The 19,487-nt window shown below is 40.2% G+C and overlaps 1 protein-coding gene across 2 annotated transcripts; it reads left to right on the plus strand.

The window, feature by feature from the left end:
• The first annotated feature begins 1,765 nt into the window (after positions 1 to 1,765).
• Positions 1,766 to 17,963, plus strand: LOC117450839 (neuronal pentraxin-2-like). Of its 2 annotated transcripts, none has more exons than XM_034088829.2 (6): positions 1,766 to 1,947; positions 2,202 to 2,680; positions 7,860 to 8,106; positions 13,348 to 13,592; positions 16,207 to 16,386; positions 16,943 to 17,963. In XM_034088829.2, the coding sequence occupies exons 2-6, from the start codon at positions 2,231 to 2,233 to the stop codon at positions 17,168 to 17,170; spliced, it is 1,350 nt and encodes a 449-aa protein (XP_033944720.1). In that variant the 5' UTR covers positions 1,766 to 1,947; positions 2,202 to 2,230; the 3' UTR covers positions 17,171 to 17,963. The 2 variants fall into 2 exon arrangements, with proteins under 2 accessions (XP_033944720.1, XP_033944721.1); XM_034088830.2 differs by having other exon boundaries at positions 7,863 to 8,106.
• The last annotated feature ends 1,524 nt before the right edge of the window (positions 17,964 to 19,487 follow it).

The following is a 19,487-nucleotide window of genomic DNA, read 5'->3' on the forward strand; positions in this document are numbered from 1 at the left end:
CTGACACTTTGAGAAACTGAAACAGGCAGAACCATGAATTTGAGATGCCATATTTGTACTTCCTGTCACTGTAAAAATTGTTATCTAATGTTTATAAAATAACCTCCCACCAGCCAGATTAAAGCAAGGATTATCTGAGTACCATTTGGCCTAGGTCACAAGAATCATACTGGCCACAAATTGAGCCAAATTTAAACATGAACTACATTTCCAGTAAAAGATTGCTGTCTTTATTATAAGCAATGAACAAATACAATTATTTCAGCAGCATTGCCTAATCAGTTTAACAGAAAGAAAAGCTCTTATTGACGGCCGTACATGCGCAGTTTAATAACTGAAAATGTAATAAAAGCAAATACAAAGAATGGTAATGTCTTTAATAAGAGCTTCCTTAGCCAGTGAAGGACCTACTGCTGATTGTGTAATGTACACATAAAAGAAATGCATTCGTTTATAATCTTTTTCAGCGACTAACTTGGTCTGACAGCATTCAGCTTGGCCTTGGTGCCGTTCTGCATCAACCGTCACATTTTCACAGCAAGTTAAATGTGTGTGAATGATAACTTTACTTTCACTACTTGAATCTGTTAAATAACCTGGCTTGAAGTTACAGTCTTACAATTTTAAAATCATCTCAAGAGTCAAGCGTAAGGTTTCACTAATGTCCCGAAGCATGCTGTGTAGAAAATGAAAGAAGTCCTTGTTATCATGCCCATGTCAGTGTGGTGGGACAAAGAGAGAGGGCAACGGGGAGCTCAATTTAATACAAACCAAGCCATAAAAACTCCCCATTTGAACTGTGGATTTGAATTGGATTAACCAATCCTTTACATTTGATCTCAGACCAACATGTGAGCCCTGTTTCAAGAAAAAAAAAAAGTTTCGAATGATTTATACTCTGAAGGGCATAGAGAGTGCAACAATGCCCTGCAGCATCTAAATTAACTTATCAATCATTACTCAGGATATTATTTAGTTAAATCCAGCAGTGGAAGAAGAAGTCCTGCACTCAAAATTAAGTACAAAATGGCCATGCCATGGGACCTTTAAGTGAATAATCAAGTATTCTGTACACTTACTTAAGTTAAAGTACAGAAGTATCGGATTTAAAATATACGTTAAGAACCAAAAGTAAAGGGACTCGTTAATGGCTGTTTCAGATTGATATTACATTTCTGGATTATGATCATTTGCATGTGTCTATCATAGGTGGAGGTGGAACTAATTAATTTGTGTACTTTTGCTTGATATCTTTATATAATTATATGTATATTTAGTTGTTAAATTATTTTTGTTTTAGCAAATAATCTGAATCTGTGAGGTAATAAGTAACTTAAATTGTTAAATAATTGTACAGTGGAGTAAAAAGTACAACATTATCTTTCGTATTGCAGTGGAGAGGTTTAAAACAATGACAGCACTCCGGTAAAGTACAAGTACCTAAAATGTACTTAGGTAAATGTACTTTATTAAATTCCAGCACATTCCCATCAGAAACATGTACAGTGTTTAATAGACTGCTATCGAAAAAAGAGGCAACAACTGTACATCACTTTTGGAGAATAAGTCTTGTTTCTTTTTGACATATTTACGCTTTAGCACTTTTGAACAGGTCATAAAGAGTCAATGAGTCCGGCCCTTAGAGTGACTTGTATCCGCCGGGCTTCAGTGATGACGTACCTGCAGCTGAGTAACCGGAGCGCACAGATGATGAGCGGAAGCGCCAGTGCGCACCTCCCCATAATAATCTGGTTGAGCAGCGCCGCTGTCTTTTCAGCACCACTCACTGACAACCCAACCAACCGGAGAGGCAAGACAGGCTAAAATCACTTCTCTGCAATCTTCTGTGGATCTTTTCTTCTTTTCTTTTTTAGCAAGATATCAATTCAATACAACTTTTTTCAAGAAACTGGCAAATCCTGATACCCGAGTTTCCACCGGCTGAAAGTAAGAATTCAGATTGTTTGGGGTATATTTTTAAAGCAGAAGCGACCATGTGGTTAGTGGATGTATGATTTTATGATCTTTCACTGCGGATTTAGATCTCCTTGGTTTCATTATAAACTGGGATTTAATATCGCACTTTGGAAGGTTAGAAAAAGGTCCGTAGCCACTTAGGTTATAGTTTTGAAAGAAGTTTATTATTTAACCGGAGACTTCAAACGTAATTGAAATTAATGAGCCTTGTTTTCATTTAATAGGCTACGTGGAATTTGCCTTTCTAGTCGGAATGCTGACTTTCGTAGTTGGACTGTTGTACCTGGTCAGCGGACGCACGGTGCGGAGCCAGGGTGCTACAGGTAGCCGCTTCGTTTGCAACGCCATTCCCCCGGGCGCGGAACCGGGCTGCGGGTATGATCCCTCTGGGATCCGCCTGCAGAGCAGCAGCCCGGGGGAGGACGAACTGCGGAACACGATCATCGTGCTCCGGGAGACCATCCTGCAGCAGAAGGAGACCCTCGTGATCCAGCAAGGGACCATCAAGGAGCTCAACTCCAAGCTGGCGCGCTGCGAGGCGGCAGCCGACGAGTCTCCGCCCGGCAGGTCCCGGGGTCAGGGCTCCAGGCGGAAGGAGTACAGCAAGAACACGATGGGGGACCTGCCCCGGGACCCCGGTGAGAGCATAGACCAACTGGGCAAGACCATGCAGAGTCTGAAGGGTCGGCTGGAGAACTTGGAGGTAAGATGGCACAGACAGCCACGCGTAAACGCGCGAGTTTGTTCAGTTTCCCCCGAAACGAACATCATTATCAATTGAATGAATACCCAACAAAGATGACTTCAGTATATCAGACATGTAATATATTTCAGCCCTTCCACGGTGCCTTATTGATAAAACACTACACATCTCACACGACTTCCAGGGGGCATAGTGAGATCAAAGGGTCACGTAATACGCATGTAACACAATGCGTTTTTATCAATGGAACATCATACTAATTGCAAGACCCACTGCAAAATATTAACCAATAAGATATCAGCAACAAACACATCGTGTCAAAGGTGTAATCATGCATGTGGTGCAGGGATTTTCAACGCAACCTTGAATAATCTATGACCCTGTGTGTGTGCTACATAATGTTTTATTTCAACCTGATCTCACCAGAATGCGTGACTCCACCACGACTCCTTAACACCACAATGCGTGGTGGAGTCACGAACTTTGTTACATTTACGTGTCGGCACCACGCAAACAACCCCTATGTAAAGTGAATGAGGCTCCTTTGTCGTGGTGCACACACGCATTTCTACAACGTCCCGCAGTGAGCTTTTATTCTATACAACGTTTTTTAAATCTACTTTATAGCTTGTAGTAACTCACGGGAGGCTTCTTTTATTTTATTTGTATTCATAATTATTTTTATTTTTCGTCAGAATGTAAAAATTACATTAGTTACGAATTTCTGTTCTCAAAAAACAGTGCATTGTGTGTAATGCAACTGTGATTTTTATTAAATTAGTTAGTTTTTAAGGAAGGCCAGAGCTTCAGCTGTGTCAAATAGATTGTTCCCTAGTTAACGTTTTTTAAAAGAACATTATATTCCGATTTGATAATGTCCCCTTTATTGTATTACGGAGAGCAATGTGAGCGTCCATTCCCATTGGATAACGCAGGATTTTACACCCGGAAGTAAGTATACTCTTTACTGTCGATTGATTTTACAGTGATATCTGCACGACTCATCAACTCAAAAACACCAGATTATCCTTGTTGATTACACAACATTGGTTGGTTTAAATTGTGTACAATGCTTTTGTAATTTTCCCCTTCGATTCGGAGAAACAAATATTTGTTCAGTTTAAATGGTTTGGCTGCATTAAATATTACACATCTGTCGTAGTTCTGTATTTGTATTTATCTACAGAGATCTGGCTCAGAATAGACCGGAAACTATTCTTTTACCGTTCTGTTTTAATTTCACAATAAAGTTAGTAGTAATAATTTGTTTTGATATTATTGTTTTTTATTAACTACTCATGTTAAGACCATCTTTTCTGTGTTGCTGTGGGGTTTTTCCATCGCTTTTGTGTTACAAATATCAAAACTAAATATATCCGTCGTAAACTAAACCAGAAACAGCAGTATATTTTATTTTGTTAACACTGTAAACTTGACAGATTTTTACCCAAACCACCTACTGGTTAAAGCACGTTATTACACGTTTAGAGTAATATTGAAATCTTGAAAAGGGATGTCCAAAATAGCAATTATATACAGTTTTTAATTAACTATTTGTAGAGAATAACGAGTAATGTATATACTTTATAGGGATCTGCAGATAAATATTTAGTCTTCTCAAGCACCAACAATCATTACATTACATTACATTGCATTTAGCTGACGCTTTTATCCAAAGCGACTTACAATAAGTGCGTTCGACCAACAAAATACAAGCTTGAAGAAAACAGAATCATAAAGTACATCAGGCTTCATAGAGCAAAAACATTTCAAGTGCTACTCAACTAGCTTTAGATAAGCCAGTCCTCCAATCAAATATCTCTTCTGATTGTTGGCACTTGAAAATCACCTTCCCTGAATTTTACTCAGGTGTAACTAAAGTCTGCTTTAAGGGTTGTTTATATTTCACATCATTAATCAGAATTTGTAAAGTAACTAAAATAAATGTAGTAAAAATACCTGGTTAACCTTAAAGAAAGCCCTCAGGATTATAAAAGACCCCCATCACCCCAGCCACAAACTGTTCTGTCTGCTGCCGTCTGGCACAACAGCCGCATTCTAGGAGAGGATGTGGCTGTTGTGGAGGATTACCTGGGAGTGCACTTATGGGCTGAACTGGAGGATCAACACTGACGCTGTGTACAAGAAGGGGATGAGCAGACTCTATTTTCTGAGGAAGCTGAGATCCTTCCCTGTGTGCAGCAAGATGCTGGAGATCTTCTAGTCTGTTGTTGCCAGTGCACTCTTCTTTGCTGCGGTCTGCTGGGGGGGCAGCATCAGAGCCGGTGACACCAGCAGGATCAATAAAGTGATCCGGAAAGCTGGGTCTGTCATCGGCATCAAGCTGGACCCCTTTGAAGCTGTGGTGGAGAGGAGGACACTGAACAGGCTGTTGTCCATGATGGATAACCCCACCCATCCTCTCCACCTGCAGCTGGACAGTCAACGGAGCTCCTTCTCCAACAGACTGCTGCAGCTCCGCTGTCACAAGGACCGATACAGGAACACATTCCTGCCCACTGCCATAACTCTGTACAATAAATCACCTCTGGCTGGAAGAGAACTCTCTGCTCCATAGTTTCTCTAATACAACCTCGCTGTACATTGTACACATATATAATCTGTTCAATATTTGATATTCCATATTCCATTGTCATATATTTTTGAATATGTATATTTGCATATATAATATCTACATGTATATTTTCTATTTCAACACGTATATTTTCTATTTTCTTTTCTTTTCTTTCTATTCTTGTTTATTTGTGGTTTTGTTTTATTGTAAAATGCCTTGTCTTTTATGCTGCTGCAACAAAAACAATTTCCCAAATTGGGATCAGTAAAGTACCATCTTATCTTATCTTATCTTACATCCGGACCAAAACCACCAGACTCAGGGACAGTTTCATCCCACAGGCCATAAGACTATTAAACACCTGAACTTTGAAATAACAGGGGGGGGGGGAGGAGACGTTCGATTCCTGTTTTGAATAGTGTGCCGTCGATGGGTTTCATTCCATTTCAAAATGCTGTTTGTCGCTCAGCGTAAACTTCACCATTGTCAAGCAAAGCACATGGTGTAGTCCCAAACGATAGCTGAGGATTCTGGGTAGTGTAGTGTCTTCGGCCATCCTAAACTGAACAAATGTTTGTTTCTCCGAATCGAAGGGGAAAATTACAAAAGCATTGTACACAATTTAAACCAATCAATGTTGTGTAATCAACAAGGATAATCTGGTGTTTTTTAGTTGATGAGTAGTGCAGATAGCACTGTAAAATCAATCGACAGAGAATACTTACTTCCGGGTGTAAAATCCTGCGTTATCCAATGGGAATGGACGCTCACATTGCTCTCCGTAATACAATAAAGGGGACATGATCAAATCGGAATATAATGTTCTTTTAAAAAACGTTAACTAAAGGGAACAATCTATTTGACACAGCTGAAGCTCTGGCCTTCCTTAAAAACAAACTAATTTAATACAAATCACAGTTGTATTACACACAATGCACTGTTTTTTGAGAACAAAAATTCGTAACTAATGCACCATAATACATTCTGTCGAAAAATAAAAATTATAATGAATACAAATAAAATAAAAGAAGCCTCCCGTGAGTTACTACAAGCTATACAGTAGATTTTAAAAACGTTGTATAGAATAAAAGCTCACTGCGGGACGTTGTAGAAATGCGTGTGTGCACCACGACAAAGGAGCCTCATTCACTTTACATTGGGGTTGTTTGCGTGGTGCCGACACGTAAATGTAACAAAGTTCGTGACACCACCACGCAATGCGGTGTTAAGGAGTCGTGGTGGAGTCACGCATTCTGGTGAGATCAGGTTGTTTTATTTGCAGTTATATGTCTAATTATTCATACAGCTGTTGTAATTTATTCCTGCTGATTTCACCTGCATCCAATACTTAGTGGTTTAGTCCTTATATGCCTGAGAGCTTTATATCCATTATGTTTTGCATTCATTCAGACCTCACTTGTGCTGAATTCATTCATTCCACAAGGCTCAGAGATCACAAACGATATTGAGGTCACCTATTGAAGTGCTTTACATACAGCAGAATGTTTGTGTAAGCCATGGCTTTATCTCTTATGTCATATTAACAGCATGAATTTCTCATTATCTAACAAAATGCCATTTATTTAAATTCAAGGTGATGTCTATATCCAATATGCTGCATTGCCGATCCATCTATCTCTTATCCCCCCTATCCCTTTCTCCTTGATTGGAAGCCTTAATGCTCGGATCAAATCAAGGATATACTGCAACTGTGAGGATACATAATGTTGCATTTTAATCGCATATTGATCTGCATCTGCTTAACATAATGGTTATTGCAAGGCTGGTGTTGCTGAAAGCATATGGCTCCCTGGAGCAAGACCTCTCTCTCCAATCAAAGCCATCTACATATTTCAACAATTGCATTCAGTCCATGCTTGCTTCCGCCCTCGGCACCAGATTTCCAGGGTTTAACTCATTTGAGCTATTCAGATAGTTCCATTATGTCCGGAAATATCAATCAAACTTTGTAAATGGGTTAAAACGTACAATCCCCGGCAGCTGGGTGACATCAAATCAAGTTTTTTGCTACATGTTAATAGCTCTTCTCATAATCGTGGGCCGTGGTCTCCTTTTTATTTTAATAACCTACTGCGAACACGCCTGGTGTGAACTCTAGGTGACGTCACACATAGCGCCTATACCTCTTAATACCCGGCTCAGAGATGGGTGTTTGGCAGATCACCAATCAAAGTCCGCTGTTGGGACACGGTGTCTTCATTTTGATATGACTTTATCCAAAACAATAGTAATGAAATGATATCTGGTAGATCAAATCTTTTGAAAATCTAAATCCCTTTGGAGACTGAATGATTGTTGGAGGGCACGAGATTAACTGGATTAACTGTGTCATTGTTCACACACTATCTGTCTATCTGTCTGTCTATCTGTCTGTCTATCTATTTATCTATCTATCTATCTATCTATCTATCTATCTATCTATCTATCTATCTATCTATCTATCTATCTATCTATCTATCTGCCTATCTGCCTATCTGCCTATATATCTATATATCTACCTATCTATCTATCTATCTGCATCCAACCATCCATCCTTCATTTCTCCTGTCTGCTGTTGTGTCCTTCATTCCTTCGCACTCCCAGCAGCAGAGTTTGCGTCTTCCCAGCACTAATGTGTCAGCTGGAAGTGTCTCTGCCCTGACTCCGCTGCCACTGGAGCTGCGGGAGTTGCTTCGGCAGCGTCTGGGGGCGCTGGAGACCCAGCTCCTCCGGAAGGTGGCCGATCTGGAGGAGGAGAAGAGCCAGCTCTACAATGAAACAGCGGCCCACCGCCAACGCACCGAGAGCGCTCTCAATTCCCTCATGGAGAGGATCACCGAGCTGGAGAAAAGTAAGTACAATGGGTGCTGCAAGTTGTTGGCCAGATTTCCTTTTTTTTGTCTGCCAGATTTAGCACTAATTAGTCATCCCTTTGCATATTTCTGATGATGCTAGTGAAAACCTCACAACCTCACAACACAAGTTTTTTTTTCTCAGAGCCATTCTCGGAGCAGCTTCTAGTCTTGAAAAATAAGGCTTGGAAAGCAACACTGAATGGTTAATTAGGTTTATAAATATTGGAGACATGTCCACACTCCAGGGTATCACTTTGATGGTAGATGTCAGAAGAACACAAACCATCTATGCCAAAAGGAAAATTATTAAAAAAGATACTCCAATCAATGGACATTTCCTGTAGGCCCATGTCCTGTGAGACTCAGTCCATTCATTCAGTGGCAGTTTGAGGATACAAGTTTTAACCCGATTTAATCACAAATTTAAAGGAGGTGAGCACAATAGCCCCACAGCAAACCCACCTGTAGAACATAATGACTCAATACAATAACGCTGCAATAAATACCTTTGTGAGCCTTATTAACTTCAATTTACGTCAAAACGGTGCCAGAGAAGTGTTGATTCATTTCTACTGTTAAGTTTGAGGCTTTGTGGTGGTGTTTTCTTGTTTTTGCTAGAAATGTGAGACATTTTCCACTGAAGTTTGCCATACAATGAAGTACATACTCTGGTTGTCTACCTAGACTTAATTGGAATGTAAAAATTAGCTGGAGGCCATGTAAGCCTCGGATGTAAGCTTCCGGCAGTTAGTTGACAAACATTAGATTCAGTCACGTTTAGAAATGTATGCAAAAATAAATCCACAGGCCGAGATGGCAATCCTGCTCCTCCCCTAAGATTGCAATGTGTATTACGTGCCCGAAAGCAACAAACACTGCTGGGGCCATACAATGTAAGACCTAGTCTATACGTACAGTACATTGTTTTTTTTTCATGCGATTGGGCCTTTCGTCCACACCCCCACAGTGTTTTAGGTCACTGAAAATGTACCTTTTGTAAAACTCCTTACAGGGTGAAGATTGTGTTGTCATGTAGACAGAAAAGTAAAGTGTCTGTCCTCTAATGACAATGGACCTCTTACATGTGTATATGTATAAGTACAGTGACGCACTATATCATGGACAGATGCATCAGAATGAGGTCACTGCTATATTATCCAACACCACCATGACACAAATCCAACAGCCAATGTCAATGTTTTTGTGTGTGGCTCAACCTTTCCTGGCCTTGACAACGTGATTTTCTTTTTAAAGGAATTAGTGAATGTTAATCGACTTAAAATCTGGTCATATACAGTATACACATTGCACTTTCTTTATAAAGACCTCTGTGAAAGAGGTAACCCCAGCATGGATCCCTGTTGTCCAGCAGTCAATGGACTCAGTATACCAGCCCTTTGGAAAGAGAATTCATATATTATGGATATGGATATGGATATGGATATACTTTATTAATCCCCGTTGGGAAATTGTTTCTCTGCATTTGACCCATCCTAGTGTTAGGAGCAGTGGGCTGCCATTTTGAACAGCGCCCGGGGAGCAGTGTAAGGAACGGTGCCTTGCTCCAAGTTAAAAAAAAACTGTAGTCCAACTGAGAGTAATGATAACAGACCAGTGGTGCTGACTTTGATTTTGAAGAAATGCTTTGAACATGTTTTGGTGTCTGTGAAGCAGAGGTCAATGTACTGCATCTATCACAGAATATGCTATCAACATTTGACTATATAGCACTTGGAAGGTTCAGTGGCCTAAACAAACCTTTTATTTGTTGAACTTCACTCTGCTTGTACTATAATATGCTTCAGCCTCCACTGCTAATCCTTAACTGCAACAGATGTGTGTCCATCCTCAAATGATTAAATGGTACTTTTCCATTTTGACCAATCAAATGCAGCAGCATGTCAGGGTCAACGACACTTTTAAGAAACCAGGTCAGTGAGCACAGGTGGCCCGCAGTGTTGTCAGCTAAGCCATGTTTTCTCTAACTTTATACAGGAAAGAACCACATTTTAAAATTATCAGAAAAAATCTATCTTCAGCCTACAGCACACAGATTTAAATCCTTTAGCCTATTGTACTGACAAATAAAGTTGTGTACAATGGTCTGAGGATATTCATCTAATTTGTAATGTGAGAAAAACTTCATAAGTCGGTTGGGGTCAGGTCCGCTCTGGAAGTATCTTGGCGTTCACTTGCACAATTTAGCTGGAAGGACTGTGTTGAAAGTGTGTGTCCTTATTTTAATCAGAGATTATGAGTCTTACACAGAGTCAGGGTGTATGTGGTGGATCAGAGGATTGTTCTTATTCTACCAGGCTGTATCGAGGGCATTTCAGATATTGAATGTCAGCGTGGCATGTTCATGGTGTAGAAATATAAGCCAGTCCCGTCAGTCAATATATGAGCAGTCTGTTCTCAGGCAAGCACAGAAAGTAATATAGGATCAATCCCAAAGTCTCCTTGCCGAGTATGAGCTTATATCCTCTTGTAGACGATATAGAGTACCCCAATGTAAACTAAACCATATTACTAAACTCATCTGGGCCTACTACCATAAGACATTTAAATAATGTAGTAGGGGCTTTGCAATAACCTAATGGTAGGATGTTTGGGGTGGTGTAATTTGTAGCCTAATGGTTTCACTGGTTTTCTTATTTGTGTAATATGTTTACTTCTTATCATATGTAACGAAAATGTATGTAAGATTACGTAACATATCGTAAAGTAGCGTAATGTAATTCAATGTAATGTAATTGTACCATAATAGTAACGCATTACATGGCATGGTATCGCGCCATAATGTACTGTATCGTATCGTAACGTAACGTATCGTAACGTAACGTATCTTAACGTATCGTAACTAGGGCTGTCAAACGATTACAATTTTTAATCAGATTAATCATTTCAGATTAAGCACATAACCTGCGTACCAGTTATGTGCACCCCTGTACTACAGCAAAAGTATTCTCCGTCGGGACTTCCTGCAACAACACCACGCCGTTATCAAAGATGTTCTATTGAGAAGACGATTACTACGTGACAAAAGTTTTCAAAACCGTGGCTACTGAAATCAATCTGACTAACTGCTGTCTGTGCAATTTACTCCGCGCGAGTTGGCAGACTTTATTTTGCTTACTTTAACATCATTTTTCATGCTGGGGCTAAGCCATTTCTTGGTATGGGTGTAGCCTACCCCAGCCATACCCTGGCGCTGCCACTGGTGGCATGTATGGGGCTGGCCATTCTGCACATGCGTTAAATGCGTTAAATATTTTAACGCAATTAATTCAAAAAATTAATTACCGCCGTTAACGCGATCATTTTGACAGCACTAATCGTAACATAACGTATTGTAACATAACGTATCGTAACATAACGTATCGTATCATAACGTAAGGTAACGTAACGTATAGTATCTTATCGTCCCTCCTAAAATAGAGTCCAGAACCCCATGATTCAGAGAAGTTTGTAGAAGAAAGGTTAAACTCAGAGGTAGTGCCAGCCTTTTTATTAAACAATTGTTTTTGTTTATAATATATATTTTATGTCTCTTTTTTGACATACCCTGCGTCTGACATGAGCCCATATTGCAAACCTTTAATTCAGTGTTAGCTAAGCCTCAAGTATTCTGCTCAACCCGGATCAAACTGAAGTTCAATAGAACTGAAATATGCAACATGTCTCCATTGTGCGAACCCCCTGAACATTAATACGTGCGCTGGGTTTTTTATAACTCCCCATCTCCTGTTTTCTCATCCTTTCTCTTTACATTTTCAGAAAGGTCTGTCTATCTATTTTTTTATCACAAATGATCATCCATGTTTATTCCAGTTCTTTTTCATTTATTTTTTTCAGGGACTTTTTGAACATTAGAACTCTTTTAATCTTTCTTATACTGTCCAACAGCTGCAGATTTATAAGCTGTGATGCATTTGGCCACAGCTGACCAAGTATATAACCAAACTAAGGCACACACATGGAAGTCTGTATAGAGTAATAATATAAGATTTTGTATGTTTAGCTTGCTAGCAGTCGGCTGGGCTCCTGGGATGGCAAAGTCTATCTGTCTATCAGTCATCTACCATTTCAGTCCAGGCAGTAGTATCTTCACAACTTTTGAAAGGATTGCTGTGACATTAGCCACAGATATTCAGTCCCTAGAGGATTTAGCCTGATAACTTTGGTGATCTCTTGTCTTTTCTGTAATACCACCATGAGGTTGACTTTTTTAAATTGAAATATCTCCATTGTTTTATGGATTAACAGGACTTTTTCTACGGACGTTCATAGAGGAGGAACTATTATTACTTTTATACCCTGAACTTTCCTCGGATGTTATCATCAGGTCTAGATCTAATCTGTTTATTACTTTGGTTTATAACTAAATACCTGCAAAACTAAGACATTCCCATCATCCTCAGCTGCACTTTGTGTTTACGGCTCGTTACTAAATGTTAGCATGGTAAAACACTCAACTAAGATGGTAAACATTATACATGCTAATCATCAACATGCTATTATTTGTATTATTATAATGACCAAGTTAGCATGCTGAAGTTAGCATTTAGCTGAAAGCACTGTTTCAGACACACACTGGAGCCTCACAGAGCCGTTAGCACTGCTGTATACCCTTGACTGTGTCATGGGACTATTTTGTTTTTGGCCAGTTGGTACTTTTTTTTACTTTGATATGTTCTTTCATGTGATCCTCTTCCACATCGTTGATTTATTTGATCTCCCAATGAGTTTATTTCCAAGAAAATATATGAACTACATGTGAACTTCTCGGCGTAGGCTTTAATCAGAAATGCTTATGCATGCAAAATCAATATATTACTGCAGTTTTTCATGTAAATACTTAAAAAGACATGAAAAAGGCCAAATTACTTTATCAATATTTCTGACATCTAAAGCAAAGTTACATTTGCAAAGTTTCTGTTATGTTCATTTGAATGTTTATCAACATAAATGCTGTTCTTTTGCCATAATAATAAGTATTACCTCCAAAAAACCACTAAAGCACTAGAGTTGGGAACCAAAAGCTTAATTAATCTTCTCTTTGTTGAATTACATTTTAATATCACCAATTCCGCTTGACTATAGCTGAAGTTACACCTTTAAACCAGGTCAACTGTCACTATCCATAGACACTTCCTGTTTCTTAGCATAAATATCAGAAAAGTATTTTTTAGATTGATCAGGTCATAAACTAATATACCATCCTTGTCCATCAACAGGTAATAATGCCTTCAAGTCACCTGAGGATTTTAAGGTGTCCCTCCCTCTTCGCACGAACTACCTGTATGGACGCATTAAGAAGAGCCTCCCGGAGATGTACGCCTTCACCGTGTGCATGTGGCTCAAGTCCAGCGCCAGCCCCGGCATAGGAACCCCGTTCTCCTACGGCGTGCCAGGCCAGGCCAACGAGATCGTGCTCATCGAGTGGGGGAACAACCCCATCGAGCTACTGGTTAATGATAAGGTAGGTCCCCAGCAAGAAACTGGTGAACAGTGTTCTTTAATTATTTGTTGACAGAGGATAGCAACGCTCACTCTGCCCTGATTCTCTGAAGAGGGAAGATGTATCCAGCAGCTCAGAATCATTCATTACTCGCCTGGCAGCACTGCTAGCTCTAATGATGGTAGTAAAAGTAGATCAGCGGCGGTGCTAATGAAATGCAAAGAACACATGAATATGCTCACGCTGCTCTGCTCTGTGGTGCAAAACAAACGGACTGTATGCACATTTGATAACAACCATGATACAGCTGAGGGGAGATTAACTGACCATCTCTGAATAATTAATTTTGCACTTTATAAACATTTTATATCATTGACCCACATTCCACACCAAGAATAACAGTGATTTATTAAAGGTATTTGGCTGCCATGAGAGCTGATAGTTATATTCTGTAAAACTTCACTCAATTTAAGGGATTTTAATTAGATCGACAGAAGTGTGAGAATCATATATGAATATTTTATGGCGTTTAGCCTTAAAAAGAAAATCATTGTAACTGTTATGTTAATGCTGTCATTATAGATTTTTCTGTGGGAACGGTTGCTTTTGCAGCAGTGTAATGTCGGAATTTTTTTTTGCAAAATGTTCACGCACTGGAGAGGATTTTTCTTTGTTCACCCACTGTCTTGTTTTCGTTGGCCGTTATTGGCACAGGCAGGTCTTCTCACAGCTTTCCCTTCACCATGCATTATACATGTGTTCATGTCAGACAGATGAGAGAAGGATGGTGGGAGAAAGTGATGAGAGTATAAGAGTGAGAAAGAGGGTAGGAGATAGACAATCTGCAGAGCATTGAAGGCGACACTGCTGAGGAGAGAGCTGGGGAAAGAGTGAGAGATGAGAAGATGCCAGGAAAAAGGAAAGTATAATTCACAAAGAGAGCAAGGTGTAGAAGACAAGACCAGTGAATATGATTGCCGTATGTCTCGAAGCACATCCATGTGTTAAAGTTGTTCACAGAGATAACAGGGTCCACTGGGACACATTGTTTATCCCGTTCAGTCAGCTGCAGAGCGAAGCAGAAAGCTGCATCGACAGGATTAAAAAAGTTTCAGCGTTGTTTCAATTTAGTATTTTCTGGGTACTCATGGAGAGTGGGAGTCTTTATTATTATAAAGTAACATCTTCATCAGGAGTGTCATTGTTCAGGAATACTGTCGATTTCTCATGCTTTAGTTAAGTGGAGCATGCTTAAGGCTTCTTCATTTTCCAATTCGATGTGCCTGCCAGGAGCTTAATCTGTAATGGATTCAACTAGTCTTGTACGACATTAAAACCAAATTATATTGGCAAGTGTGCACGAGTAATCATCTGATGCTTATAAATCTCTTATCTGCAGGATGGTTTTAAAAATGTCAGTAAAACCTCAAGCAATTCTTTACAGGTTTTCGTGGGTTATTCCAAAATATTCCAAACACCTTTCAAACTTCTCATAGTCAACGTGATTTCTTTAAAACCAGGCACATGATCTCTTTTTTAACTCAACTTTTACACTCTTGGTTTGTAGACGATACGGATGACCTTCTAAAAACATTTGAGACTCCTCTGCAGAACCTTATCTACAGCCCTTTGGAGCTGAAGAATAGACTGTCCTTTGAACCAAAAGTAAAATACACCATGGCCTTTCTCACAGTAGACATTTTGACATTTTCCCACAGGAGAAACACACATACTAACACTTGCATTTATATCAGGTATCAGTTCCAGGGCTCTGGTGTTATTCATTTTTTGCACACAGAACAGAAATACACTTGTGCTTTTTCCTGCCATAAAGAAGTCTCATTCTAATAAAAAAAGCTCTGTAGGTAAAATAAGAAATCCTAAAATGAAACAGTAACATGTCTCTTTCTGAAAATGTGGTAATTAAATGAAGATGAGTGAGTCATTTATGGTGTGTTACTTTTAAGCTCGTTGTGTACAAAGCATCAAAGCTGTCATATTTAAGGTGCTGCAGAATATTCAACGACTTTATTTTCATTTTAAAATCAAAAATCTTTATGACAAAATCAGAGGTGCTCAGACTATTCATACGCTGACAGACTCTATAATAATACTGTGTGTTCCCTGTAGTCCTGGTGGTGTTAAAATACCACCTGGCATCCTTAATCAGGTCATTTGATTGAAAGTGAATATAATTGTATTTTTCAGTGTCTCTTCCCATCCTCTCAGGTTTATATGTGTCTGAGTGTGTAGTCATTTTGTTGGCTCATAAAAAGATGTCTAATGAGTTACACACTCACAATCTCATGTGTTGAGTTGTATCCTCTGAGGACTATGATGTCATTGGTTGGTAAAACAACCAGTTGTTTTTTCTTTGATCTGTGAACAAAGCGCAAAAGCATAAGAGGACACGGTTTTGCTGTTAGCTACCCGACTGCTTTGAAGGGTGCTCTATCCCTTGATGTCACCTGGGTAATCTAAATGTTCTATGTCGCCCGATTCATCTGGAGAATTCTCTACACTGGGCTCTCTCTTTGAAGCCCTTAGCCTCCTAATTGGTGTCCTTGTTTCCAACGTGCTGCAATTAATCTCAAATCTCTCTTGACTCTTCTCATGCCCCTAAACTCCTGTCCAGGTGGCCCAGCTCCCTCTGTCTGTGAGCGACGGCCGCTGGCACCACATCTGCATCACCTGGACGACCAGAGATGGATTCTGGGAGGCTTATCAAGATGGCGAGCGTCTAGGCACTGGGGACAACCTGGCGCCCTGGCACCCAATTAAACCTGGGGGGGTGATCATCCTGGGCCAGGAGCAGGTGAGAGCAGTAGAGAAGCTTAGGTTGAAAAGAACTGGTGTGTGCATGGGTGTGTGTGTATCGGTGTGTGTGTTTTCCTTGCGTCATTAAGATCCCTGGGTGCATTCTCCCCTGAGTTAAGAGCCGGAGGCGCAGCGCAGGGAGCCGGGGAGAGAAAGCAGGGAGGCTCTTCTCACGCTATCGTTCCACTTTCAGTATTACCTCATTCATCTTTCTCTAAACTGCACCTTTAACCCCTTGGGAGCTGCATGCGTTAGCGGGTTATATTAGCGGTTAGCTCCATGACAGGATGTATGTACTTAAGAAATGTACATTGATGTATGAGTAATATCCTCAGAGAGCCATAGTTTGTAAGTGTCATCCACGCAAGGTTAGATAGCGGCATGTTGCACAGCGGTGGAGATGCACTTAGATGTTTTACAGTGGCGGTCCTCCAGAAATTGTTGTTTGGCAGTTTGACAGAAATCAAACAGAATTGATTCATTTTAATTAAAGTCTGTTTACATTCCCCTCAGAAGTTAACTGACAAACTTTCATCTCCTGTTTCTCCATGAAGGACATAGTTGGAGGTCGTTTTGACGCCACCCAGGCCTTTGTGGGCGAGCTGAGCCAGTTCAACATGTGGGACCGAGTTCTGCGGCCCATGGACATCGTGGGTCTAGCCAACTGCTCTGCGTACATGCCGGGCAACGTGGTTCCCTGGGTTGATGCTAATGTGGAAGTGTTTGGTGGTGGGAGTAAAGCTGCTCTGGAAATCTGTGAAGACCGTGCTTCTGATTCCTAGAGGATCGGATGTAAGGGAAATTAGCATCGCCGCTGGGATTGAAAAAAGCTAAGTATTCTGACTGTTCTTTCAGTCAAATCCCAAAGAGAAGGGCACCAGTGTAACATTTTTACAAAGTTTTATCGTGCGACTGCACACTCTCAAAGACCTTTGGGACCCACCTGTTAGAGTGTCCATTACATTTGAACCCTGTGGACATTACAGGAGACTTCAAATTATTTTGCTCATCTGAAGAAGACATGCTGTTGCATCAGTCTACTGTAATGATATGACCTACTGTCATTCTCTGCTTTCTCTTCAGTAGCTCAGCTTTTATTTGAAAACAGCTCTTTTTGGTTGCATTCCTTATACTGACAATGCTGCACTGTGTTTGTGGTGAATGTGAGCTCAGGCTTTGATGTGCTGTGGAACACTATTCCTGAGTTACATGGTAGAGTACCACACGCTGTGAGCTTCCTGGCTGTTTGATGAGGCACCAGGCAGAACCAGAAAGCGCAGTGAAATGAGAAGGATGCTCCAGAGTTCAAAGTGGACAAGACCAACTCGCTGATGATTACTTTGAACCATGGCAGAATGTCTAAATGCATGAGCCCCAGCAGTGAAAAAAAGTCAGTGAAGGAGTGAGAGTGCATGCTTTCTGTCAACACACAGTGTGTGTATGGTGCGTCCAAACAAGCCAATGCACCGCGCTGATAGCATTACGTAAGAGCGTGTGTGTGTGTGTGTGTGTGTGTGTGTGTGTGTGTGTGTGTGTGTGTGTGTGTGTGTGTGTGTGTGTGTGTGTGTGTGTGTGTGTGTGTGTGTGTGTGTGTGTGTGTGTGTGTGTGTGTGTGTGTGTGTGTGTGTGTGTGTGTGTGTGTGTGTGTGTGTGTGTGTGTGTGTGTGTGTGTGTGTGTGTGTGTGTGTGTGTGTGTGTGTGTGTGTGTGAAAAGACCAGAGATTATGAGGGAGGGAGGACATTTTCATTCTTGTAAATCTATGCTTAATACCTCTCTGCCCCTTGAGCAGCTGCCATATCCCAAACAGCTTTATGGGCTGGCTCTGCTCAGGTTAATAGCGATGTCGGACAGCTGCCCAGGACTGGCGTATCGACAGCGCTGTGGAAGCCTGCCGAGGCCAGCGAGGGCAGGGGCTTGACCTTCAAGGACAATCCTTAATTCCTCATCTGGGTAGTAATTATCTGTGCTGAATATGTATGACGGTGAGCAGCTTCTGGTCTGCTGGTGTTCCTCAAAGCTAAGTGTGTCATAATCAATCAAATCTACACATAAAGAAAATGTTGAAAAAGAGCAGCACTGTGGGCATTATAAATGTCTGAATTGCCTCTCACTGAACAAAAATACTAGTTTTAATGACATTTATTTTTAAAGAATGTAGAAAATCAATGGATTTTAGCACCGCTTAGTGGATCAAATGTATGCTTTTTATGTTAATCCTTAATGTTGTAGTTGACATTTGTTTCAATGCTGTTTTTGACACTAAATTATTGATATCAATGGCGGTGCTGGAGCCCCAAAAGGAAAAGTTTAAAAGAGGCAACAAAAACATAAACTTTGGTTTCAGCTCCAGAGTTTATTTTTTTCCTCACTTAGATAATAAAAGTGCAAAAGCCATGCAACAGCCTATTTTCAAAAAATGCAGTTGAATATAGATTAGAAAAATATGATGCAGATATGATGCAGTCAGTAACTGGACAGCGCAGAATGTTATAAAAGTGACGTTCACTTGTTGGATGTGTCACCAACACGTTGTGATTGTTCCTCTTTTGAGTGTCTTTGTTAACTTTCCTGTAGAAAGTGTATTTTTCTTGCTTTTTCTGCTCATGATTTTTGTCCATTAGCAGCACATTATGTAATAAAATGAAGAAGTCATTATAGAAATTCTCTGTTTATATGTGAATGGCCTTCTTGTTAGAACCGTATGTGCTTTTCGCTTGTGGACAATTCTAACTTTTTTTGTCAGGTCATGAAGATAATGAAGGACACAATCAAAAGAAAAATGTGTCTGCTATCATTGATTCAAAGTCACCTTCGTGTGCAATTACCTTTTTTGTGTTTTGCAACTTTCTGACATGTGGTCGAATGTCCTTTTTCACCCAATAAAAGAGTGAACACATTTCAGAAGTGTGGCAATTAAAGCATCGAATTAATAACGTGACAGAATAGCTGAACAGCTGTTTAACCAGTTGAAGCATGTTTGATTAAAACATCAGCGTGCTGCATTAGTGATGAAGTCAGAGAAGAGTGTGACCCTGCCAAGGTCATTCATCATTGATGTTCCTTAATAAGGAAACTTTTAACTTTGATGGAGAGAATTA

Source organism: Pseudochaenichthys georgianus, chromosome 8, assembly GCF_902827115.2.
Source record: "Pseudochaenichthys georgianus chromosome 8, fPseGeo1.2, whole genome shotgun sequence".
In the NCBI taxonomy this organism is placed as follows: domain Eukaryota; kingdom Metazoa; phylum Chordata; class Actinopteri; order Perciformes; family Channichthyidae; genus Pseudochaenichthys; species Pseudochaenichthys georgianus.

Excerpts from the sequence above, each read along its gene's own strand:
- LOC117450839 (XM_034088829.2), top strand. The coding sequence starts at position 2,231 with ATGCTGACTTTCGTAGTTGGACTGTTGTACCTGGTCAGCGGACGCACG. Across the intron at positions 8,107-13,347 it reads GATCACCGAGCTGGAGAAAA|GTAATAATGCCTTCAAGTCA; the intron begins GTAAGTACAATG and ends GTCCATCAACAG. Across the intron at positions 13,593-16,206 it reads AGCTACTGGTTAATGATAAG|GTGGCCCAGCTCCCTCTGTC; the intron begins GTAGGTCCCCAG and ends ACTCCTGTCCAG.